Below are 26,240 nucleotides of genomic sequence, written 5' to 3'. Positions count from 1 at the left end.
ATAAAGATTCAATAACTGAGAAATTGGGCTAGTGATTCGAATTCCGAACTGAGCTATCAAAAACAGGAACATAAAAGCAGAGAGAGGGGATAACTACATATCAGATAATAAAAGTTGAGTTCAGTTGATAAAATACCTAGGTATTGTCTCTAACTTCTCCTCCTCTTTCCTACCCTGGCACACCCACACCCAATGCCCCACCTAATAAACCATTTCCTTCCTCCTCATCCCGCCCCTCCCCCACCTTCCTCCTCTTCCAATACAAGATCCATAAAATTATGGGCATGCTATCATCAAATATAGACGTAAGTTTATTATAATATTCTGCCACTTAGGCTTGACCATTTTGCTGTCATTGTAATCCTTTTCAGTATTTTGGAATAATGAACATTTTTGTGTCTGATCACTTCTCTTCTATCAAGTTTTGGATAATCACTCTGTTTTGCTGATTGTATTCTATTTTCCCCAGAGATACACCAGGATGTTCTGTCCATGATTTAATATGGCATTGATTTTTATCTGTTGGTTAATATAATGTATTATTACTTTTTCTAGTCTCAAGTTGCTTATTAGCATTGTGTGTACAAATACTAGTAAGTTGATTTATCAGCTATTTCCATTTGACACCATGCTAGAGATCCAGAATTACGTGTGTTATTGTTTGGATTTAATTCTTGTAAATTAGGAATGTACACTGAGTCCTCATGCATGACTTTTTCCATCTCTGGTCCATTCTCTTGTATATGTATTCATATGTCATGCATTAACTTTCAGACTTGGCTTTGTAATTTCTTTTAGTAGAGATATTTTTCTACCTTTTGATACCATCAGATAATATATGGGAGAGTGTTACACATAAAAATAGTGGAAAAATATTTTTTATGAATATACATGTGTTATTCCATGATTGGGAAACACCAGCATTCAAGAAGAATTCATAAGGGCCAGATACCAGAAGTATTTCTTATGGTGGGGAGATTTTAAAGACATAAAAATTTAGGGATTTTTTTGAGAAGTTGTGATGAGCCAAGAGAGATCATGTTAGAACAGGATTCAGTTTTCTTTCAGTCTTGTTTTTAACTCTCCTGATATCTTCTGCTTTCTTCCATCAGTCTTTAGATCTATTCAGTCAGAGCTCATCTCAAATTGTAACAAACCCAATTAACACTAAGATATATGTGATAAATAGGCTTAACTTTTCAGGATTATTTTTCTCCCTAATGCACAGCTTGTGAATTTAAAAAGTTGTTTAATCTGTGAATTTGAATGGTGTTAATATTTTATTTCATTTGTACTCTTGTTTTCTGCTAGTTAAGTCTTTGGTTATGAGGGGGCAATTATACCCAAGGGGACCTCAAGGAAATGGTTCTTTTTGTAAGGTTCATACTTTTGAGATGAGCAAAGTTGCTAATTATTATAATTTAGAAGGTCCTTGGAGATTAAGCAGTTTTTATGAAATATTTTGGTTTTTAATTTCATATAGGAATAAAGAGGTAGAGAAAGCATTCTTTAGGTCAGCTTTGTAAAAATTGTTATTGTTTTGAGGTATATACTTTATTTTTTAACGGAATATTTCCTAATACTTTAATAGTTCTTTTGTACATTTAACAGTGGTTAAAAAAATCTAGATATACCCATAATTAAGGATTTATTAAGTAATGAGTTTCTTATTCCTGTCCATGTAGGATTTGAGTTGCAGAGAAAAGACCTTCAAGACTATTTGTTTTGTGACATTGTCTACTAAAACAGAATGTCACGGAAAGAGAAATATGCATTTATCTGCTACATTTTTTATGATTGCTACAGTTGAAATATTCTGTTCCACAAAATTTTATTTAGTGCTTCAGCTACTCTTCCTATATATTACATAATTCTTTTTTTTTTTTGTCATTAAGAAGCCTTTATTAGGTTATATTCACTTTGACCCTCCCACCAAATTAAGGGGGAAAAAACAAAACACAAAAGTAAGAAATCCCAGGAAAAGAGCCCCTCAAGATTTCATAAACTACAAACTAAAGCTACTAATGAGGAAATGGCAGAATTTTCAGAGCTATATAATACAAGAATTCCTGTAATTTAGGCAGATGTTTTCCTCACCGATGACAAATTTTGCAACACAATGTGAAGTTATGCTACTTGGATATTTGTAGCAAAATCATTTTTTGTACAAAAACAAAAGCAAGGAACCATAAAATAAAAGTATATGTTCCTCATGGCCTATGAGCATACAAAATTTTTTAGAAATTTAAAAGGGTAACTATGAGAGCCTAACATTTTTCTATATCCCACCTATTCTGCCTCTCTATTTGTAGGAATTGTAAATGAAAGTAACATCTTATTAGCAGAGGTCTCATCTATCTCCCACTGCCTCCAACTAATCCTACTAATTTTCTCTCATCTTCCTGAGCATCCTCCATGAACAGCATTGCAAGTTGGTTTTAAAAATAGAAAAGAAAAAAAGAAAGAAAGGTTTACAAGGGTTTTGTTGGTTAATTACCAGTGGAATCAGTCCACCAGTAGTTTGATTTCATTGGCTAGCAGCTGGTTCATGTTGAACAGGCCCCCTGGGAGCTTGGTGAGCAGCTCTCGCTCCGTGCTTTCAGGGTCGCTGTCAACAGAGCTGGAACTTGCACTCATGTTGTCAACAGCAGTGCTGGCTGGGGGACCCAGCTCCGGCTCACTAGTCTCACTGGCCGTGGACACCACGGAGAGCAGGGACATACGCCGGGTGAGCCGGCCAGAGGGTAGAAGGGAGGCGGCATAGTCTGCTATGATACCAGCTACATCTAGATTACAAGCCTTATCAAAGGTGATGAAACCTACATTTGCATTGGCCTCACAGACGCAGAAGGAGCCGTCATCTTTCATCAACAGGTCAATGCCACACACGTCCATCCCCAGGATATTAGACACCTGGATAGCTAGCTGCTTCCCTTGTTCACTCAGTGAGCACATTATCCCCACACCACCTAATGAGCAGTTGCTTTGCATTCTCCCATCTGTTGAACAACGCAACATGTTGCCAACCACACGGCCTCCCACGACAATGACACGTACATCCCGTCCATGAGACTCCTTAACATACTTCTGGAACAGGTATGGCGCTTCGTGGCGAATAAGATGGCTTAGATCAGCCAAATGGTGCTTATCTCGAGCCAAGAAAACAGCTTTACCTCTATGACCCCGCGTATTCTTTACTACCATTGGGAACTCCAGTACTTCTGCTTCATCAATCATTTTAGCAAAATTTTCATGGCCACCATAAGAGAAAGTGTGTGGCAGAGGAACACCACGGCCAGCCAACTCTTGAAATGTCCAGAACTTATTAACACAGTTCAGGATGGCTTGAGGTCGGTTCATCAACCGGCATCCCATCTTCTCTAGATGGCGTAAAACAGTAATGTCACTATCACTTTGCACCCACGGGGTTGGTACTCTGACTACTACAACTTGTGGGTAGGCAGTGATTAGCTCTCCATTGATCCGTAGACCCAGGTTTCCTTGCTCGATTGTCAGCACCACCTCATCCATCACCACAGCCCTAAAGTCCAGTTCCTCCTCACAACATTTGGCCTTCAATGCTCGTAAAATCTCTTTTTGAGGATAGTCTTCCCTGATGCGACGATCTGTCAAAAACCACAACTTGGCAGCCACGGAGCTACACATCTTGATCAGCTTGTGCTTCCTTGCCTGGATTATTTCCTCTTAGATGTAACGTCTATCTGTTTTGAAATAAAGAGAAATTCTACCAAGAGAATTTCTTTTTGAGACAGTTTTCCCACGCAAACTTCTGGATCAGCATACCAGTAAAAAACAGCCCTGAATCTTGGAAGACTCAGTCAAAACTAATTGGAAATCTCAAAGTGCTTCATCCATCCTCTGAAATAGGAACTATTTAGTAAACTCTGAGCTCAAATGGTTTCAATTTTGGGGCTTGCGTGTTTTAGAGTTGAGCTCTTGTTCTGCGCCAAGCCAGTTGACTATGGAAGAGGAACAGCCAGATAAAGAGGCCTGGAAGGGTCCTGAGCACGGGGCTTCTGTCCCCGAGTTGGGGTGTACCGCCCTCCCAGCAGATGGAAGCAGCTCAACTATTACATAATTCTTAGCCTTGAATGTCAAATAGACTTCTTTTTGCTAGTAAAATACTTTGATTAGTTATGGCAGTCATATATTAGTATTTGAATAGAAAAATAGCCTCTCTGTTTCTCCCCTGATTATTTTCTATTTAGTTAGGTACATACCCATTTATTTATGTGCCTAGAAGTATTAAAACTTGGTTTGAGAGATCAGATATGACTAAAGTAATTTATACAATTGTAGTTTTCAATGCCAAAGCATTTACTTTGATGTTTTCCCAGGAGTCTATTGCCAACTCACAAAAACATTCCAGTTTTTTTTTTTTTTTTTAACTTTTTTTCCCCCCTGTGTATTCTGTATGGTTTTGAGTTACCTAAATCTTTTTTGAAACCATATTGTCCTATCACAACCACCAGTATTGTTAACTCAGAAATTTAGTTTTTTTCCCCTGTCATTTGCCTATTCTCCATTTCTGACCTTTAAGATTATCAGGTGCATTCCATTCTACTGTATGGCTGAATAGGTGAACCCTATCCGAAGTTACCCACTACTTGAGAGGTAGTGATAGGTGAATTCTTGACTTTCTTTTGGAACTAGAGTCATCTTTATGTATTTGCAGGGGATTAGTTCCAGGAACCCAACAGATAACTAAAACCTACACATAATCAAGTCCTAAAGTTAGTCCTGCCTCGCCTGCAGTTGGCCTTCCATATCCACGGGCTTTGCTTCTTGAGAATACTGTACTTTGAATCTGTGTTTGGTTGCAAATGGATATCTGCCAATATGGAAAGCTGACTATATTTGTTGAAAAATACCTGCATATAAGTGTACCTGTGCAGTGCAAGCATGTGTTGTTCAAGAGTCAACTGTATAGTTATTTCCCAAAGTTTGAAATCCTGCTCATTGTGTTCTAGAGACTAAATATTTCTCTTCCCTCCCTCAGGCCTATTCAGTTTCCCACTAACTGTTCTGGTGAACATGTATAACAAGGAAAGATTTGGATCAAGTGTAAATGCAATGTGTGGGGACTTATCCTTCTAAAGCGCTTGGTTGTAGACTACTTTTCTCATACAGATTCCCTACCCCAGAGGATGCTCTAGGCTTTGCATCCTCTAGGTGGCCAGTACTTGGTCTCAGGCCTGCTCATAGCCAAGCCTTCCATGCCATCTTCAGCAAGCAGCTTATATTCTCTGTGCTTAGGTTTCCTGATTTATAGAATGAGGTGGTTAAAGTCCATACTGAAGTGCTGTTCTGGTTCAAAAATTTATATCTTTTAAATTTTGATACTCTTTATCAGCCTGTTAGAATCTCATGAGTTAGAAAGCAAAGAAAAATATCAGCAATTATGCAAATAATTTATAGATGCCTCCCCACTCCTAACTCCATTTGAGTCTGTTAGAGACTGGTATTTTTCATTTTCTAGATAAATTATTTGCTTTATTTTTTTAGTTGAGTTGAATTTATTGTCTTCTCTGTGTCATAGAGAAGAATGCTTGCTTATTTTTACAAATAATATACTTATTTTCATCCTCTTAAGACTAGTGTAATTATGGTCTATTTAAAAAGATAATTAATTATAAACATTAATATGTAAAATTTAATATGCTAAAGGCATACCAGAAAAAAAACTTAACATGCTCAATATTTTTGATACATACTGTCATAAAATACATTTAGCCAGGGAGCACCAACAAAAGCAGAATAAACACTTATTAGTAACATTTACTGTTGTTAAATACTCAATGATAGAAAGAAAAAACTGGACTTTATTATCTTTTATGCCTATACTGACTACTAATACTTTAAAACTGTATATTCTGAGATGTTTTTTCTTTTGCAATGGTGAAATAATGTGTGATAACACTTACATGGAGTCTTACTCCTAAAAAGCTGTATTTTTAATCAGTCTGATTAGTGTGTAATGGAAAAGGAATGGGAATAATATGTATAACCATGTGCCATGTAATTATGATTTTTAAATGGAAAATTTAGTATGAAAGAAAAGATTTCGAAAGGAGATTCTTTATATAATTTTGTGGCTATTTTTGAAACATTGAAAATAGAAAAAGAATGAAGTGAAAATGTAATTAAAAAAGACTTTTTCAGTTCATGGCTCTTGGCAACATAGAAACTTTTGTCACCTTTGACTTCATTTTGACATAAAACCCTTATAAAATGCAGCATATGCTGTGTTAGTGATCAGTACAGTTTTTGAACAGTATTAATCTTCTCTTGGAAAAATGGAGCCTTACACAGCGTTTCTAGAAGTAAGATTAAACACAGACCCCTAATGGCAAAAAAGCTAGATCACAAGTCTAGATGGCACTAATAATCTGACTTTGTGATTTAGAGTTTCACGTTATACTTGAGAAAATCTCGTCTTTCAGCATCAGTGTATTTTGTACTGGCTTTCGAAGAGTGGCTCGACTGATTCATGGGATTGAGTATAAAGTGTGCTTTACTCTTGAATGCTAAAGTGTGTTTATGGACTCTGATTGTACTCTTCTTTGTCACCACAGGGGGAAGGTTACATGAAGGTATTTATCATCTCATTTCATTTTCACAACTACTCTTAGAGGGCCAGTGTCCCTGTATCATAGAGGAGCAATCACAGCCATAATGAGGTTTAGTGACTAGTATGCTGCGGGGTAGGATGTAGAACCTGCTGTCAGGATTCCAGGCCTGAGTTCCCTGAAAGAGGACCCTACCCTTCCTCCAGTCATACTATTATTTTACAGAGGTATTGCCAGCATGGCTAATGGAAATAGTAGTTTGTGTAAAAATTTCATTCTCACTAAATGTCCTCCTTTATTTTCATTCGTATTTAATAATCCTTATTTTTGCCAACATTTAGAAGCTACTTTATCAGTGATCTTTGCATAAAACATTTTTGCTGTTTTGCACTGATGCAGCCCTGATTGCATTAAAAAAAACTTTTGTTATCTCTCAATATGAAAGATTTTTCCAAATCAATCTTTTTGGATAATAGACTCATTATCTGGCTTCATATCAACAAAAATGTATTTCTCTCTCTGTTTTTTAAAAATTTCTGTTGTTTTCTCTCTTAGGCAGTTCTGCTTCTTTGTATCCCTTTGTCCATATTCTCACTATTTATGTTCCATTGATCCTTCATCCCAGCAATGCTATGACTATACGATAGCAGCGAAGATGGGAGAAGAGGATTAACTGAGTATATACTCACCATCCTAAGTATGCTGATACATTACATTCAGTAAGAGTCTAATTTGTCATTTTTGTTTTACAGAGGCAGAATTGGTTAAATTATGTCAGTGTCTTATCTGGAGGTTGAAGTGGCGAAGGTTGCATGTATTTTTTTTTTTTTTAATGTGACACCTAACATAATTCATAGATAATGAAAATAATGTTGGAGTCAAAGTCAGGTAGTCATCATTCTTTTACTGGATTTGTTTAAAATTTCCCTAAACATTATTTTTTCTTTTTGTGATGATGACGATGATGATGAAAATGATAGTGATGGTATTAGGATGACTATAATGAGAGTTACATAAGAAATGGAAACAGAAAGCATTCAGTGCAGTACTTAATAGGCGCTCAGTAAATGTGATTTAAAATTTAAGGTTACTTGTGTCTTGACGTTTTTCTTTAGGAGACTATGAAATGTCTCAGAATGTAAAAGTTTACTGATAATGATGAGAAAAGTAATTATTTAAAAAAGTTACCATCTGCCTTTAAGAATAAAGACAAGAAAACTAAACATAAACATTTTCTGAGAAGTTGAGGATTGCTCTTTGGTCTGGTTAAAGAAGGGAATCTTACAAACTTTATTAGCCTTCATCTGAAAATTTTAACTAATACAACAAGACAAGAAACAAGGTTTAAATTCTGGGAATAAGGAGATGAAAGTGTCATCATATAGCACCCAGAAAACCTGTGACACTCCACAGACTAGTTACTAGGACTGATACCTGTATCATCATTCCCATTTTCTCTTCTCCACATCTGTATGTCCAGTTGCCTCTTGTATGTGACTATGTGGATATAAAAGAGCTTCTGTAATTGAACATGTTTTAAACTGGTCCAGTCCAAACCTGTTTCTCATTTGTTGCTAAATTAAATAAACATCACCATCATCATCTCTCTGGTTGCTTAAGCCAGAGTATCCTCTTCTCCTGTACTCTACAGATTCATACATACACATAAGTGACCATATATATGTCTATCCAGAAGATATTTATTGAGCACCTAATGTGTTCCAGACTTTATTCTTGGTGCTAAGAATATAGTGGCAATCAAGGTTTCTGCCTAAGTGTCTCATTTTCTAATGGAGGAAGAGGGACAATATCAAATTTACAATATGTAAGGAGTAAGTGCTTTCCAGGAGAAAAAAGGCAGAGAATAATCATACAGAACACCAGGCGAAGAGTTTGCTTTCTATATAAGTCAGTAAGGGAAGGCTTTGCCAATAAGTTTTAACAGGATTCTTTTGCTGCACTGTGGTGGAGAAACTACAGATGGGCAGGCCTGAAAGCAAGGAGACTAGTTAGAAAGCAGTTGTGGTCCGGGTGAAAAAAGATGCTAGCCAAAAAAGAGAAATTGTAGCCAGGGAGGTGGTGAGGACTGACTATTTTAATGAATATTTTGGAGTTAGAATCAACCAAATTCACTGATGGATTGGATATGACTGTGGGGGGAATAGCAGCAAAATTCAAGCTTTTGACTTGAAAATAGCAAAAAGAGCATTCCCATTTTTTAAGCTTTAGAAAATAGTTGGGAGAGCAGATATGGAGGTAGGAATGTATGTCAGGAGTTTGCTTTTGGATATGTTAAGCACAGGTGCTCATTAGACATCTAAGTAAAGATGTTGAGAGACTGCAGTTGGTTATTCAAGTCTGGTCTGGAGTTCAAGAGACACATATGGGCTGGATCAATAATTAGTCTGTTTCCTACTATAGAATCTGCTTTTGGAACTCATCCATACTGTCCTCCCCTGTTCTTATTGCTCTTGGTGAGAGTACCATTTACTTTCATTTGGATTACTGTAACTTCCTTCAGTCTTGCCCTTCTATTATTATTTTTGCCATTCGTCTAATCTGTGTTCTTTAGCCTGAGTTTTTCCTAAAATATAGTACTCTTAATGTCTCACATGCTTAAATCTTCAGTGGCTTCTCATTACTGTGAGAATAAAATCCAGATGTCTTAGCCTGGCTTAAAATATCTTGTGTGATCTGGTACCTGTCTCATTTCTGGTGTCATTTATTTCTGTTTATTATTTTCTATTCTTATCATCCTCACCTCTTTCAGTGCCTTTAGAGCTTCTGCACCTTTACACTTTCAAGTATTATCCTTTTATTATTTTGCTACATACTCCCAGCTTCTTACCTGGCTAACTCCTTTTTCCTTTCTAGCTTTGCTTAGATAAAGAGTCTCTTCAACAAGTATGGTTAGGATGCTCTTCTTTATTCTTGTGTGGTTCTTACTGTAACATCGCTGATACATCTATGTATTATAATTGTCATTTATTTTATAGTCACATCTATTGGACTTAAATTCTTTGAGGCAAGGAATTTCTCTGTCTTGTCTAGCAATGTATCTTTGTTGCCTAACACAGTCTTTTAATTGCTTAATAAATATTTTTTATCTTAATAAAAGACAAGTTAAATCTTGATTATAAAACATGTATACAAAATGAGGCAAAGTTTCTACACAATACCTAGGAGTATAAATTAGATGTCCTTTGGATACCTAACACTTAACAAAAAATATGCAGGTTGTGTATGAAGAACACTGTGCTAAGTTGAATAATTGTAAACACATGCCATGTTCATGATAAGAAAGTTCAGAAATTGTCAAGATGTCAAATCTCCCAGAATCTATTTACAATTGCCTTGCAATTCAAATACAGTTCAAATGGATTTTATTTTTGGATCTCTTGGATTGCTCTTAAGTTCATGTGGAAAAATAAAGAGGACTGAGCATGGTGGCTCATGCCTGTAATCTCAACACTTTGGGAGGCCGAGGCGGGTGGATCAGTTGAGGCCAGGAGTTTGAGACTAGCCTGGTCAACATGGTGCAACCCCTTCTCCACTTAAAAAACAAAAACAAAAAATTAGCTGGGCATAGTGGTGTATGCCTGTAGTCCCAGCTACTCAGGAGGCTGAGGCAGGAGAATCACTTGAACCTGAGAGGTGGAAATTGTGCCACTGCACTCCAGCCTGGGTGACAGAGCAAGACTCCGTCTCAAAAAAAACAAACAAAAATGAACAAAATGTAGATATGGAGAAAAATAGTTTGAACAGCCAATGAATAAAATGTATCATAGATCTATACTAGTTAAGACAGGTTGACAGCAGCGTTAACAGTTAGCGTTAGCACAGAGAATAATGGGGCAGAACTAGCAGCCCAGAAAAATAAAAATGACATATTTAGACACTAAGTATGTGATCAAAGTGTAACTTAAAATCAGTTGAGAAAGATGATTAATTATATAAAATGATACAGAAATATCAAATGTTTTGAAAAATGGAAAATTTGATTCTTACCTCAAACTATGTACCAAAATATGTAATTATAATATACAGATTGAATATCCCTTATCTGAAGTACTTTGGACCAGAAGTGTGTTGTATTTTAGATTTTTGAATATTTGCATAATACTTACCAGTTGAGCATCTCTAATCTAAAACTCTCCAACCTGAAATGCTCCAATGAACATTTCCTTTGAACATAACCTTTGAGTGTTATCTTGATGCCCAAAGTTTCAGATTTTGGAGCATTTCAGATTTTGAACTTTGGCTTTAGTGATTTATTTTTACATATCTACCTAAGCACATTGCTATATTCTTTTTTCTTATCAAGTTCCCAATTTTGTTCAATAGCAACCTCGCCACCCCCTGTGGTGGGACTGCCCTACGATCATCACATGTTCCACCTGACTGCTACTGCCAGTGCCCAAGTACAACTCACATGGACCCAAGGACTGGTCTGCCCAGAACCTTTGTTTGCTGTCAAGGGCCCCAAGGACTGATGTGACTAGGGCCTGCTGGTATCTGTATACATGCCACCTGGGCCCAAGGACAGACCCATCTTGGGTCTAGCTCTTCATCTTTATCACTAGGACAGTCATACCAAAGCCCCCACAAGCAACTGCAGCCTAAGCCACTAAGGAATTATTAGACACTACTAATGACTATACTGAAGAAATCATATGGAGTCTATGTGGCTGCTCCCACCCAAAACCCCAAACATCCTACTTAGCCACTTCTGTAAATACACCTACAGGAAAGAGTCTTAGCTTATTAAAGTTACTCTATAAAATTAGAAGTGATTATTACAGGAGGTAAACAGATATCACTGTAGATACAAAAATCATGAAAAAGAAAGGAAACATGATAACTCAAAGGAATACCGCAGTTCTCTTGTAGCACACCCCAACTAAAAAGAAATTTATAAAAGGCCTGAAAGTGAATTCAAAATAATGGTCTTAAGGAAACTCAGTGAAACACAAGAGAACACAAGTTAAAGAAATCAGGAAAACAATTGATTAGAATGGAAATTCAACAAAGAGATAGATCTAAAAAAAGAAACAGAAATCCTTGAATTGAAGAATTCAATAAAAGAAATAAAAAATACAATCAAGATCTTCAACAGTAGACCAGAAAAGGAAAAGAAAGAATTTCTGAGTTTGAAAATAGGTCTTTTGAAATAACCCAGACAAACCAAAAAAAAAAAAAAAAAAAAAAAAACTAGAAAAAAAAAATTAAGAAAGCCTGTGTGACATGTGGGACACAATTAAGCAAATATATATTTGTGTTTAGGGATTACTGAAAGGAGAAGAGATGGGAAAAGGCATAGATAACCTATTTAATGAAATAATAGCTGAAAACTTTCTAAGTGTTGGGAAAGAAATATACATCCAGATACATGAAGCCCAAAGATTCCCAAATACATTCAACTCAAAAAGTCCTCTGTAAGACATATTATTTTCAGACTTTCGAACAAAGACAAAGAGCAAATTATAGAAATAGCAAGACAAAACTGTCAAGTCACATAATAAGGGTATCCCCATTAGACTAATATCAGTTTTTCAGTAGAAAACTGACAGGCTAGGAGAGAATTGGATGACCCATACAAAACGCTGAAAGAAAATCACTGTCAGGTAAGAATACTATACTCAGTATAGCTTTCGTTCAGAGATGAGGGAGAAATAGTCTTTCCCAGCCAAGCAAACTCTCGGGGTATTCATCACCACTAGACTCCCTGCTTAAGGGAGTCCTATATCTGGAAGCAAAGGAAAGCTGTATCTACCACTGTTAAAGCACATAATAGTATAAAACTCTCTATAGAGCAGATACGCAAATGCGAAAGGATTCAAATATTGCCAAACTACAAAGATAAACAGAGAGGAAGAGAGGAACAAAGGATATACAAAACAATCAGAGAACGATCAACAAAATGACAGGAGCAAGTGCTCACCCGTTAGTAATAACCTTGGTTATAAGTAGTGTAAATTCTCTAATTAAAAGTTATAGACTGGCTGAATGGATTAAAAAAATGGGATGCAAATATATTCTTCCTACAATAACTCACTTCATCTGTAAAGATACAAAGTGACTGAAAGTGAAGGGATCAAAAAATATATTGTATACAAATGAAAAGCAAAAGTGTGCAGGAATAGCTGTACTTTTATTGTCAAAATACTTATATTAGTCAAAATAGACTTTGTCAAAAAACATGACAAGAGACAAGTTCATTATATAATGATAGAGACCAATTCAGCATGAGAATATAACAGTTTTAAATGTATGCATGCCCAGCACCAGAACACCCAGATGTTTAAAGCAGATATTATTATATTTCCAAAGAAAGAGACACTCCAATATAGTCGTAGTTGGAGAATTTAACTTTCTGCATTTGTCAGACTATCTAGGGAGAAAATTGTCAACAAAACGTCACCCTGAAACTGCACTATAGACCAAGTGGATCTAGCAGACATTTACAGAATATAGCATCCAGTAGGTGCAGAACACGCATCTTCTCTTCAGCATATGGAACACTCTCCAGAATACACTATATGTTAGGCCAGAAAACAAGTTTCCACAAATTTTAAAAATCAACATCATATTAAGTATCTTTGTAGCCCACAATGGAGTAACACTAGAAATCATCAACAATGAGAACTTGAGGAACTCTATAAATAATATGAAAATTAAACAACTTGCTTCTCTAATGTCCAATAGGCCATGAAGAAATTAAGAAAATAAAAAATATTCTGAATTGAGTTAAATAGAAACAAAATATACCAAAACCTTTGGAATATAGCACAAACAGTACTAGGAGGAAGTTTATAGCAAAAAATGCCTACATTAAAAAAATAGATTTCAGATCAAGAACTTAGCAATGTATCTCAAGGAACCAGGAAAAGAACAAACCAAACCCAAAGTTAGTAGAAGGAAAGAAATAATAAAAATCAGAGCAGAACGAAATGAAACAGAGACAAAAACAGAAGACACATTGCTGGGTGAGGTGGGTGGCTCACAACTGAAATCTCAGCACTTTGGGAGGCTGAGGCAGGAGGATCATTTGTGGCCAGAAGTTCAGACCAGCCTGGGCAGCATAGTGGTACTCTGTCTCTATAAAAAATAAAAAGGAATTAGCTGAATGTGGGGGCACACATCTGTAGTCCCAGCTACATGGGAGGCTGAGGGCTGAGGTGGGAGTATAACTTGAGCCTGAGAAGTCGAGGTTTCACTCCAGACTGGGTGACAGAATGAAACCCTGTCTCAAAACAAACAATATGAGATTAAAGAAATGAGAAGTTGTTTTTTTTTTTTTTAAAGATTAAATTGATAAACCATTAGAAGACAAAGAGAAAAAGCCAAATAAAATCAAAAATCAAAAAAGGAGACATTACAACTGACACCACAGAAATAAAAAGGATTGTTAGAGGCTAATTATGAACAAACGTTTGCCAACACATTGTAAAACCTAGAAGAAATGAATAAATTTCTGGACACTTAGCTACCAAGATTGAATCAAAAATAATAAAAATCCTGAACAGACCAATAGTAAGTAAAGAAGTTGAATCAGTAGTAAACAGCCTTCCAACAAAGAAGGGCCAAGACTGGATGGCTGCACTGTGGAATTATACTAAGGTCTTAAGGAACAACTAACACCAATTTCTTTCAAACGATTCCAAAAATATGAAGAGGAGAGAATTCTTTCTAACTCATGCTACAAGGCCAACTTATACTGATAGCAAGACAAGACAAGGACCCACCATAAAAAGAAAATTTTAGACCAATATTCCTGATGAACTTAGATACAGAAATCCTCAACAAAATAGTAGCAAACCAAATCCAACAGTATATCAAGAAGATAATACACTATGATCAAATGGTATTTATTTCAAGGATGCATAGATGGTTTGACATTCACAAATCAATAATATTTATTCTTTTAACTTTCTATAAGCTGTTTTAAAATAAGCATATTGTATATTAGATATAAAATGACTGTTTTAGTTAGCATTCTTAGAGCTAATTTCATAATTCAATTAAAAAATATAATCCAATTAATATACTTGCAACTTGAGTGTGGATATATTAATTTTTATATCTCTGTCCTGTATGCTGTTCAAATGAGCTAATTGTATTTACTCTTATGCCCAGTGATATTGGTTTCCATAGTATATGAAAGTTTTATTTCTGTTTTTTCCTGTTAGATCTTCAAATATTTACTTTCCATAGTTTCTCTGGCATAAAGCTACCAGATTCTATCTTCAATAGTTTAGGTCTTGGGATATCTATTGTTTTATTTATTTTTGTAACTTTTATTTAAAAGAGTTACATCCCTTTTAGCTTATTTGATTATTAAAAAGTTCACTTATTACGCTTTTGTATTCTAATGAATTACTGCCCGTAACATGGATCTACTCTTGGTTTTGCAGAGAGAAGAGAAGAGGAAAATATTGAAGAGAAGAAATTGATTAAGAAAAAAATTAAAGAACTTAAGTTTCTAGATTCTAAAATTGCCCAGAACCTTTGTAAGTATTATATGCCGATATCATTGAAAGACAGTCAAAATATTTCTTTAAATGATTTTATTTTCTTTAAGACTGATTACTCATTATTTGCTATTTTCATTTTGTTATTATTTGCATGATAAATTCACAGACAACTATCCTTTAGGTAAATTATGGGATTAAATGCTTCAAAAGATAAGTACATATTAGAAAATACAAATAAGAAAAGGTTTTAAAATGAAATTCTTTTTTCATAACTGAAAAAATACTACTCTTTAAAGTCCCTTTTTTAAAGTATAAAAATAAAGACTTAAGGAATTTAGGTAATGACATCATATTTTGAAAAAAATTTAGTAGTGTATTACTTCTTTTATAACTGAATCTCTAATAATTGTGATACTTGATCACATGTGAAGGAGATTAGAATATTAATGGAAATAAGGCTGGTGGGTAAAGTGAATTCAGTTATCCCATTTTAGCAGTTCAAAACCTTTCCTCAAAAGTTCTGGTAGAAATATTTTAGATTTTGTTACTGTAATAGGAGCTAAATACTCAGTATTGAATTATTTTCTTGACTGAATTACTGTGAGTTAAGGCAAATAGTTTTGCTCCTAACTCGTTTCTAACTCCTTTAAATACATCAAAGGTAGTTATGCTTAGAGATGATATACTATCGTCTGTATACATCACTTTCTGATGGTGTAAGAGGTATACAAATAATCTGGAGAATCTAGAGTGATGAAGAGTTAACATGGTTTTTAGTCTGTTCCTCAATTATTGCATGCCTCAACTGAGCGTTTAGCGAGTATTGGAATAAAATAGTTCTTCAGCAAGAGGATAAAGAGCTGTGCTACTGATTAAAGAGGGAGTTATGTTGGAGGCAATATATCTAAATGATAGAGTTGGCATTCCTTTTATGAAAATTTCAGAACCTCCTCTCCTTCATAATCACTTTGCCCTTAACCCATCCCTTCTCTACAATACAGGCCTGCCAAGATCCCCATGTATAGTATGGCGGCATTGATGTATTGGCCAGTAGTTAATTTTCTGTTTCTGGGCACTACTGATTGCACATCTCTGCCCCTGTCAAGTTGGTGTCACCATGTGACATGCTTGGACCAATGAAAATGGGAGTGGAGATAATGTTACTTTTTGGGTGGAAGCATTTTTTTTGGTAGTTGAAGAAGATTCCCCTGGCTCTCAGAATAGCATTCAGAGTGGTGTCCATCATCCTGATACAGGGATCCTAATTAATGGAGCTCTGCATTTCTCATGTGATGAACATGTGGCCTTCATGAGAAATTGTATGTTTGTACTTAGACCACAGAGATTTTGTGTTTTTTGTTTTTGCATGATATACATATTTTAGGAAATTTGCTTCCAACAAAAACTTTGTCTCGGTTCAAAGCACTGTGTTTTGAGCTACAATGTCAGATAATGTCAAAAAGTTCTGTGTCTGTGATCTGAAAGAGATGATTTTATTTTGAAAAATGTTCATGATCTGCATTGCAAGTTACTAGTGTTGATTCCAAGCAGCCTTGTTTAGAATAGTTCCTGTAGAAATATCATGGTTAATAGAATTATTTCTGGATCGATCAACTGTGATAAGTTAGGCTAAATGTCCATCTCAAAGTTTAATAACTTTTTGAACAAGGTTATTTATTTATTTATTACTGAACTTACATGGGATTTCAAATTTAATTAAAACAGCTAATAAATACTGATTACCTTTGTTTACTAGTTCTGTATTTGGTCCTTTAATCTTCATTACAACCCCACCAGTTGGGTATTAGCATTGACAGTATAGATAGGGAAGCTAGCTGGTGGTTGTAGCAGTTAAGTGATTTCAATAAGGTTGCTCATTTTGAAAATAGTCAATAGGTTTAATGCATATCTATTTCTTTTTATAGATAAAAAAATGTTAGGAGAAGGATTCTGTTTGCCTTGTTTGATTTAGCTAGAGTGTACATATCCTATTCATTTAATTGAGAGACATGTTTTAAAGTATAAGATGAAAAGATACAGAATTTATACCATGTCATATTATGATATAATCCATTTTAAGATTATTCTTGCCCTCTCTGATTGTAACAGGCATTATGATTTAAGCTTTAAGAACCTTTAGCAGCGTATAATCTTTATTGTAATTATAGTTTGATTCACTGATGGTTTTTCTCATGAAATTTAGAGTTTTAAGAGTCTCAATTCTGAGAAGAGTCTTAGAACTGCTTTGGAATGAGATAAATTGAAATAAAATAGTGGTCAGCAGTAGATTATTGATAACAAAATGGAGAGATTCATCTCTAAAGTTCATTGAAGAGAAATATGGATGTGTACTAGATTAGAATTCTGAAGAAAGAATCTAAAAGTCATTCATTTATTTACTTGTTTATTTAAAGGTGTTTTTGGTTTCCCATATTTTTGAGTTCATAAAGGTTTTGGCAAAGATTCTGGGCCCAACATGAAGGATAGAATTCCAGGCATTCTAGGATCAAGAGAAGGCTCAGGAGTTTTATAAGATTCACTTGTTTTACCAGATTTGTTTTAATTGGGTATGAGAGCTATAAAAGAAGGAAACTCAAATGTACAAATTATCATCAAGTTTTAAATATTTATAAATTTCCTACCAGAAAACAAGCTTGACTGGTTCCAAAATCTGTACACTTTCAAACTGAATCCAAAGCTTACTACTGGATCTGTATAGTCATCTTTTGAAAAATAAAGATGTATGTTAATAAAAAGATTCCTTCTGATGGATCTTGTGGACACTTTAACTGATTATCTCTCCTTTTCAGTAACTTTTTAAGTATTTTAAAAATTTATATTTGTCTTCAGAGTTGTCTCTTAGGCATCAGGTCATTTTGAACTTTTGTGTATTTTTTTTTTTGTCCTTAGTTTTTATAGCAAATGCTTTCTAAAAAGATAATCTATTCATAAACTATTTTTTTAAACCCTTGTGTGATCTTTGTATATGTGCTTTATAGTAGGTACTACTTTAATTACAGGATGCTGTCTCAAAGTAGTGAACAAATTACATCATGAGGAATGGGATATCTATCTCCTCAAGCATTTACCCTTGGTGTTACAAATGATCCAATTACATTCTAAATGTACAATTAATATATAATTGACTATAATCACTCTGTTGTGCTATCAATTAGTAGGTCTTATTCTTTCTATTTTTTTTTTGTACCTATTAACTATCCTCACCCATATCCCACCAACCCTACTACTCTACATGCCCTTCCCAGCCTGTGGTAACTGTACTTCTACTCCTTATCTCCCTAAGGAAAATGTTTAGAGTTTTAGATCCTGCAAGTAAGTGAGAACATGTGACATTTGTCTCTCTGTGCTTGGCTTATTTCACTTAACATAATGATCTTCAGTTCCATCTGTGTTGTTGCAAATGAGGGTATTTCATTCCTTTTTTATGGCTGAATAGTACTCTGTTGTGTAGTATGTCCCACATTTTCTCTATCCTTTTTGTTTTTTTGATAATAGCCATTCTAACAGGAGGTTAGGTGGTATCTTGTGGTTTTACTTCGACTATCCTTGAAAATTAGAGACATTGAACCTGTTTTAAATACACTTGCTGACCATTTGTATGTCTTCTTTTGAGAAACGTGTTTAGGTCTTTGCCCAATTTTTATTTTGGTTATTTGTTTTCTTTTTGATAAATTGTTTGAGTTCTTTATATATTTTGTATATTAATCTCTTACCAGGTTATTTGCAAATATTTCCTCCTATTCTGTAGTTTGTCTCTTCATTCTGTTAATTGTATCTTGTGTGCAGAAGCTTTTTAAACTTGATGTGATACTATTTGTCTGTTTTTGGTTTTGTTGCTTGTGCTTTCAAGGTGATGTTTAAAAATTTGTTACACTGACCAATGTCCTGGAGCTTTCCCCCTATTTTCTTCTAGTAGTTTCTTAGCTTTTGTTCTTACATCTAGTAGTTCCTTAGTCTCTTTTTCATTCCCAGCCTGTGGTAATAAACATTCTTCTCTCTCTCTATGGGTTAAATCGTTCTGATTTTTAGATCCTACAAATAAATGAGAACTTGTGATATTTGCCTTTCTATGCTTGGCTTATTTCTCTTAACACAATGATCTCTAATAGTTGGTAGCTATAGTTCATGGGATTTTCTTAATTTCTTTTTCAGATAATTTACCATTAGTGTGTAGAAATGGTACTGATTTTTTTAGATTGATTTTGTGTCCTGCAACTTTACTGAATTTGTTTATTTGATCTAACAGTTCGTTGGTGGAGTCTTTAGGGTTTTTATATTTAAGGTTGTTTTCTGCAAGCAGGGACAGTTTAACTTTTTTTTTTTTTTCTCTTGCCTAATTGCCCTGATTAGGACTTCAAGTAATACATTGAATAGAAGTAGTAAAAGTGGAGATCCTCATCTTCTTCCAGATTTTATAGGAAAAGCTTTTGACTTTTTGACATGATAGCTGTATATCATATTTAACACATACATTTATTGTGTTGTGACATATTTCTTCTATACCTAATTTGTTAAAATTTTTTATCATGAAAGGATGATGAATTCTGTCACTATTTTTCTATCTATTGAAATGATTATATGGTATTTTCCTTGATACTGTTAATAGGATGTGTCACATTTAGTGATTTGTATATTTTGAACCATCCTTGCATCTCTGGAATGAATCCATTTGATCATAGTGATTGATCTTTTTCATGTATTGAATTCATTTTGTTGAGAATTTTTGCTTCTACGTTCATCAGGGTTATTGACAGGTGGTTTTCTTTTGTTGTGTTCTTGCAGGTTTTGGTTTCAGGGAAATGCCAGCCTTGTGGAATGAGATTGGCAGTATTCTCTACTCTTTGATTTTTTTTTTTAATAGTTTGATAAGAATTGGCAATAGTTTTTACTTACATTTTTGGTAGAATTAAGCAGCAAATATATTAGATCCTCAGCTTTCCTTGGTGAGAAACTACTTATTACTGATTTCAGTTTCATTACTAGTTATTGATTTATTCAGATTTTCTATTGTTTTATAATTCAATTTTGGTGAGTTATAAGTTTCTAGATTTTATCCTTTTTTTCTAGGTTATCCAATTTATTGATGTATAAGAAATTATTCAAAATAGTCTCATAAATATTTTTATTTTCATGGTGTCAGTTGTAATATTTTCATTTATGACTATACTTACTTGAATATTCCTCATCTTAATAAACATTTGATTATTTTGTTTATCTTTTCCAAAAATCGACTTTTTTTTTCCTTTTTTTGGTGTTTTCTAGTCTCCATTTCATTTATTTCTGTATCCCATAGATTCACATACATTCTGCTCGAATCTTTAATATTTTCTTGCTTCTACTAATTTTGAGTTTAGTTTGTCTTGTTTTTCTAATTCCTGCAGGTGCAATGTTAAGTTGTTTTATGTTTTTTTTTTTTTTTAAAAGTAGACATTTATTTCTATAAATTTCTCATTTAGAACTGCTTTTGCTGTATCTTACAGATTTTGGTATGTTCTGTTTCGTTTTTCATTTTTCTAAATAAATTTTTAAATTGAAGACTTTTCATTTCTTCTTGACCCATTGATTATTTAGAAGCATGTTTAGTTTTCATGTATTTGAAAAGTTTTTTAATTTTCTTCTGTTGTTGATTTCTAGTTTTATACAATTGTAGTCAGAAAATATGCTTGATATAATTCTAGTCTCCTTAAATTTGTTAAGACTTCTTTTGTGGCATAACATATGATCTGTCCTGGAGAATGTTCCATGTACATTTGAGAGAAGGATGTGTATTCTGACTCTGTTATATGTAACATTCTGTAAATATCTGTTAGGTCAGTTTGGCCTGGAGTTCATTTTCTATTTAATGTTTGTTAATTTTCTGTCTAGATGATTGTTTGATTGCTGAAAGTGAGGTGTTGAAGTCTCCTGATATTATTGTATTGCAATGTATGTCTCTCTGTAGATCTGTTTGCATTGTATATTTAGATGCTTTCGTGTTAGATACGTACACATACACACACACGCACACACACACATACACACGTATATTTACAAGTGTTACATCCTCTTGGTGAATTGATCTCTTTAGTATGTAATATCATTCTTTGTCTCCTTTTACAGTTTTTGGTTTAAAGTGTATTTATCTGCTGTAAATGTAGCTACTACTGTTCTACTTCAGTTTTCATGTGCATGGAATATCTTTTTCTGCCTTTACATGTGGTTTATATATGTCTTTACTGGTGAAGTAAGTCTTCAGTAGGCAGCATATAGTTGCAGTTTTGTTTTGCATTCTTTTTGCTGCTATGTCTTTTAATTGAGAATTCAATCCATGTAGATTCTAGATAATTATTTATAGTGAAGGTCTTATAACTACCATTTTGTTGATGGTTTTCTAGTTGTTTGGTAGATCCTTTTTGCTTTCTTCCTCTTTTACTGTTTTTCTTTCTGGATAAGTGATTTTCTGTAATAGTATGTTTTCATTATTTGCTTTTGAGCTGTACTGCATTTAGTATAGACTTTTGTTTTGTGGTTATCATGAGGATAACTAAAAGATTTTATAGTTAAAACAGTTTATTTGAAACTGATAACCTTGATCACTTATAAAAAAATAAGACTACATATTAGTTGTAGTCTATCCTTCAATTTTGAATTTTTGATGTCACAGTTCACATGTTTCCATATTGAATATGGAAATTTATTGTAGTTATTGTTAATTTTAATAGTTTTGTTCTCTATTCTCCCTATTAAAGTGATTTATATACCACTATTACATTATTAGAATATGTAGAATATTTAGAATTTTACTGTGTACTTACTTTTACTGGTGAGTTACACTTTCAGATATTTTTGTGTTTCTCATCCTTTTCTTTCAACTGGAAGAACTTCGTTTAGCAATTTTTGTAAGACAGCACTGTTGATGTTGAACTTCTTTAGCTTTTGTTTGGGAAACTCTATCTCTCCTTGGTTTCTGAAAAATAAATTTTTATGGTACAGTATTCTTGGTTAGAAGTTGTTTTTCTTCAGCACTTTGAATATGTCATTACACTTTCTCCTGGCATATAAGGTTTCTGCTAAGAAGTCTGCTGTTAGGTATACTGGAACTCTCTTGTATGCTTTTATTAATTTCTCTTGTCATTTTCCGGATCCCTCTTTGTCTTTGATCTTTGACAGTTTGATTATAATATGTCATGGTATAGTATTGGATTCAGTCTGACTAGATACCTTTTACCTTCCTGTATCTGGATATTTATATTGTTTTCCTAGTTTGGAATGTTTTCTGCTATTACTTTTTTTAAGTTTTCTACAATGTTATCTATTCTCTCAAACCTCAGTGACACATTTTTGCTTTTTAACATTAAAGAGCAAAATTTATTCATTTATGTATTTTGATATATAGATATATATACACACACACATATATATGTACATATGTACATATACACATATATATATATACACATATACATATGTATTTTTTATTGTACTTTAGATTTTGGGGTGCATGTGCAGATCATGCAGAATTGTTGCATAGATACATACATGGCAATGTGATTTGCTGCCTCCATCCCCTGTCATCTATATCTGACATTTCTCCCATGTTATTCCTCCCCAACCTCCCTACCCACTACTGTGTCTCCCCTAGTCCTCCCCAACACACCCCAGTTTGTGATGCTCCCCTCCCTGTGGCCATGTGTTCTCATTGTTCAACACCCTCATATGAGTAAGAACATGCAGTGTTTGATTTTCTGTTCTGGTGTCAGTTTGCTGAGAATGATGGTTTCCGTATTCATCCATGTCCCTACAAAGGACACAAACTCATCATTTTTTATGGCTGCATAGTATTCCATGGTATATATGTGCCACATTTTCCTTGTCCAGTCTATCATCGATGAGCATTTGGGTTGGTTCCAAGTCTTTGCTATTGTAAACAGTGCCACAGTGAACATACATGTGCATCTGTCTTTATAATAGAGCGATTTATAATATTTTGGGTATATACCCAGTAATGGGATTGCTGGGTCAAATGAAATTTCTATTTCTAGGTCTGCAAGGAATCGCCACACTGTCTTCCGCAACAGCTGAACTAATTTACACTCCCACTAACAATGTAACAGTGTTCCTATTTCTCCACATCCTCTTCAGCATCTGTTGTCCGCTGGAGAGGATGTGGAGAAATAGAAACACTTTTACACTGTTGGTGGTAGTGTAAATTATCACCAAGATATTTTAATGATGGTATCTCAATGTGGTTTTGATTTGCATTTCTCTAATGACCAGTGATGATGAGCATTTTTTCGTATGTTTATAATAGAACGATTTATAATCCTTTGGATATATACCCAGTACTGAAATTGCTGGGTAAAATGGAATTTCTATTTCTAGGTCCTTGAAGAATCATCACACTGTCTTCCACAATGGTTGAATTAATTTACACTTCCACCAACACTGTAAAAGTGTTCCTGTTTCTGCACATCGTCTTCAGCATCTGTTGTCTCCAGATTTTTTAATGATTGCCATTCTAACTGGCATGAGATAGTATCTCAATGTGGTTTTGATTTTCATTTCTCTAATGACCATTGATGATGAGCATTTTTTCATATGTTTATTGGCCTTGTATATGTCTTCTTTTGAAAAGAGTCTGTCCATGTCCTTCGCCCACTTTTGAATGGGTGTTTTTTTTTTTCCTGTAAATCTGTTTTAGATTTTTGTAGATTCTGGATATTAGGTCTTTGTCAGATGGGTAGATTGCAAAACATTTTACACATTCTGTTGGTTGCTGGCTCACTCTAATGATTGTTTCTTTTGCTGTACAGAAGCTCTGGAGTTTAATTAGATCCCATTTGTCTGTTTTGGCTTTTGTTGCCAATGCTTTTGGTGCTTTAGTCATGAAGTCCTTGCCTATGCCTATGTCCTGAATGGTTTTGCCTAGATTTTCTTCTAGGGTGTTTATGGTGTTAGGTCTTAACGTTTAAGTCTTTAATCTATCTGGATTTTAGTGTAAGTTCTCAGGAAGGGGGGCAGTTTCTGCTTTCTGCACATGGCTAACCAGTTTTCCAAACACCATTTATTAAATAGGGAATCCTTTCCCTATTGCTTGCTTTTGTCAGGTTTGTCAAAGATCAGATGGTTGTAGATGTGTAGCGTTGCCTCAGAGGCCTCTGTTCTGTTCCATTGGTCTATATCTCTGTTTTGGCACCAGTGCAAAGCTGTTTTGATTACCGTAGCCTTGTAGTATAGTTTGAAGTCTGGTAGTATGATGCCTCCAGCTTTGTTCTTTTTGCTTAGGATTGTCTTGGCTATGTGGCGGATTACGTTTATAGACTTGCGTATGTTGAACCAGCCTTGCATCCCCTGGGATGAAGTCTGCTTGATCGTGATGGATAAGCTTTTTGATGTGCTGTTGCAATTGGTTTGCCAGTATTTTATTGAAGATTTCTGCATCTATATTCACCATGGATATTGGCCTGAAGTTTTCTTTTTTGTTGATTCTCTGCTGAGTTTTGGTATCAGGATGATGTTGGTCTCATAAAATGATTTGGGAAGGATTCCCTCTTTTTGTATTGTTTGGAATACTTTCAGAAGGATTGATTCCAGCTCCTGTTTGTGTGTCATGTAGAATTCAGCTGTGAACTCATGTGGACCTGGGTTTTTTTTTGTTTGGTAAGCTATTAATTGCTGCCTCACCTTCAGCCCTTGTTACCGGTCTATTCAAGGTTTCAGCTTCTTCCTGGTTTAGGCTTGGGAGGGTGCAAGTGTCCAGGAATTTATCCATTTCTTCCAGGTTTAGTGGTTTATGTGCGTAGAGTTGTTGTAGTAATCTGTGATGGTAGTTTGTATTTCTGTGGAATCAGTGGTGATATCTCCTTTGTCATTTTTTATTGCATCTATTTGATTCTTCTGTCTTTTCTTTTTTATTAATCTGGCTAGCAGCCTATTTTGTTGATCTTTTCAAAAAACCAGCTCCTGGATTTAATAATTTTTTGAAGGTTTTTTTTGTGTCTCTATTTCCTTCAGTTCTGCTCTGATCTTAGTTATTTTTTGTCTTCTGCTAGCTTTTGCATTTTTTTGATCTGCTCCTCTAGGTCTTTCAATTTTGATGATAGGGTGTCAATTTTAGATCTTTCCTTGCTTCACATGTGGGCATTTATTGCTCTAAATTTCCCTCTAGAGACTGCTTTAAATGTGTCCCAGAGATTCTGTACGTTGTGTCTTCATTCTCGTTGGTTTCAAAGAACATCTTTATTTCTGCCTTCATTTCATTGTTTATACAGTCGACGTTCAGGAGGCAGTTGTTCAGTTTCCATGAAGTTGTGCGGTTCTGAGTTAGTTTCTTAATTCTGAGTTCTAATTGATTGCACTGTGGTCTGAGACACTGTTGTGATTTCTGTTCTTTTGTGCTTGCTATGGAGTGATTTACTTCCAATTATGTGGTCAGTTTTAGAGTAGGTGTGATGTGCTGAGTAGAATGTATATTCTGTGGATTTGGGGTGGAGAGTTCTGTAGATGTCTATTAGATTTGCTTGGTCCAGATCTCAGTTCAAGTCCTGAATATCCTTGTTAATTTTCTGTCTTGTTGATGTGTCTAATATTGACAGTGGAGTGTTAAAGTCTCCCAATGTTATTGTGTGGGAGTCTAAGTCTCTTTGTAGGTCATTAAGAACATGCTTCATGTATGTGGGTGCTCCTGTATTGGGCGCATATATATTTAGGATCGTCAGGTCTTCTTACTGCATTGATCTTTTTACCATTATGTAATGCCCTTCTTTGTCTCTTTTGATCTTTGTTGGTTTAAAGTCTGTTGTATCAGAGATGAGAATTGCGTCTCTTGCTTTTTTTTAAATTTAGGTAATCTTTCAACAGTAAGTCTATTTAGGGTTATTGAATAGAGTATCTGGTATGGATTGCTGTTGTTGGTGCTGTGCTAGGGAGTACCTTAAGCCTAGAATTGCTTTGGCCGGTGCAGCCCAAGCTCGACATTTTTTGCCCCCACAGCTGGCCTAGTATCAGGCTTACTTTTGTGATTCTTAATGCTGTTGCAGTCCAGGGTGGTTCCTGAAGCCCATAGCTTCTGTTGCGTATTTGCCACTGAGGATTTTCTGTAAACGAAAGTCACTGCAGTCATTTCTCAGTGACACGGGCCAGAACTGAAGTCTTTTTCAAAGGACCTTTAGATTCC

The 26,240-nt window shown here is 34.8% G+C and overlaps 2 protein-coding genes across 3 annotated transcripts in view; one reads left to right on the top strand and one right to left on the bottom strand.

Moving 5' to 3' along the window:
- The window catches only part of DIAPH3 (diaphanous related formin 3), a 493,236-nt gene that overhangs the window by 224,123 nt on the left and 242,873 nt on the right, over positions 1–26,240 (top strand). For both annotated transcript variants that reach the window (XM_032277324.1, XM_032277325.1), the window contains one exon: positions 15,005–15,100. In XM_032277324.1, the coding sequence (XP_032133215.1) occupies positions 15,005–15,100 (96 nt within the window). The remainder of the gene's footprint in view (positions 1–15,004; positions 15,101–26,240) is intronic.
- Positions 1,875–3,720, bottom strand: LOC116551260 (beta-citrylglutamate synthase B). Its single transcript, XM_032277326.1, has one exon. It carries the CDS (start codon positions 3,664–3,666, stop codon positions 2,506–2,508), a length of 1,161 nt encoding a protein of 386 aa, XP_032133217.1. The 5' UTR covers positions 3,667–3,720; the 3' UTR covers positions 1,875–2,505.

This window comes from Sapajus apella, unplaced genomic scaffold (genome assembly GCF_009761245.1).
Source record: "Sapajus apella isolate SASKATOON/1434 unplaced genomic scaffold, GSC_monkey_1.0 scaffold9, whole genome shotgun sequence".
Lineage (NCBI taxonomy): Eukaryota > Metazoa > Chordata > Mammalia > Primates > Cebidae > Sapajus > Sapajus apella.
The sequence above is the reverse complement of the archived record's forward strand: the minus strand, read 5'-3'. Positions and strand labels throughout refer to the sequence as shown.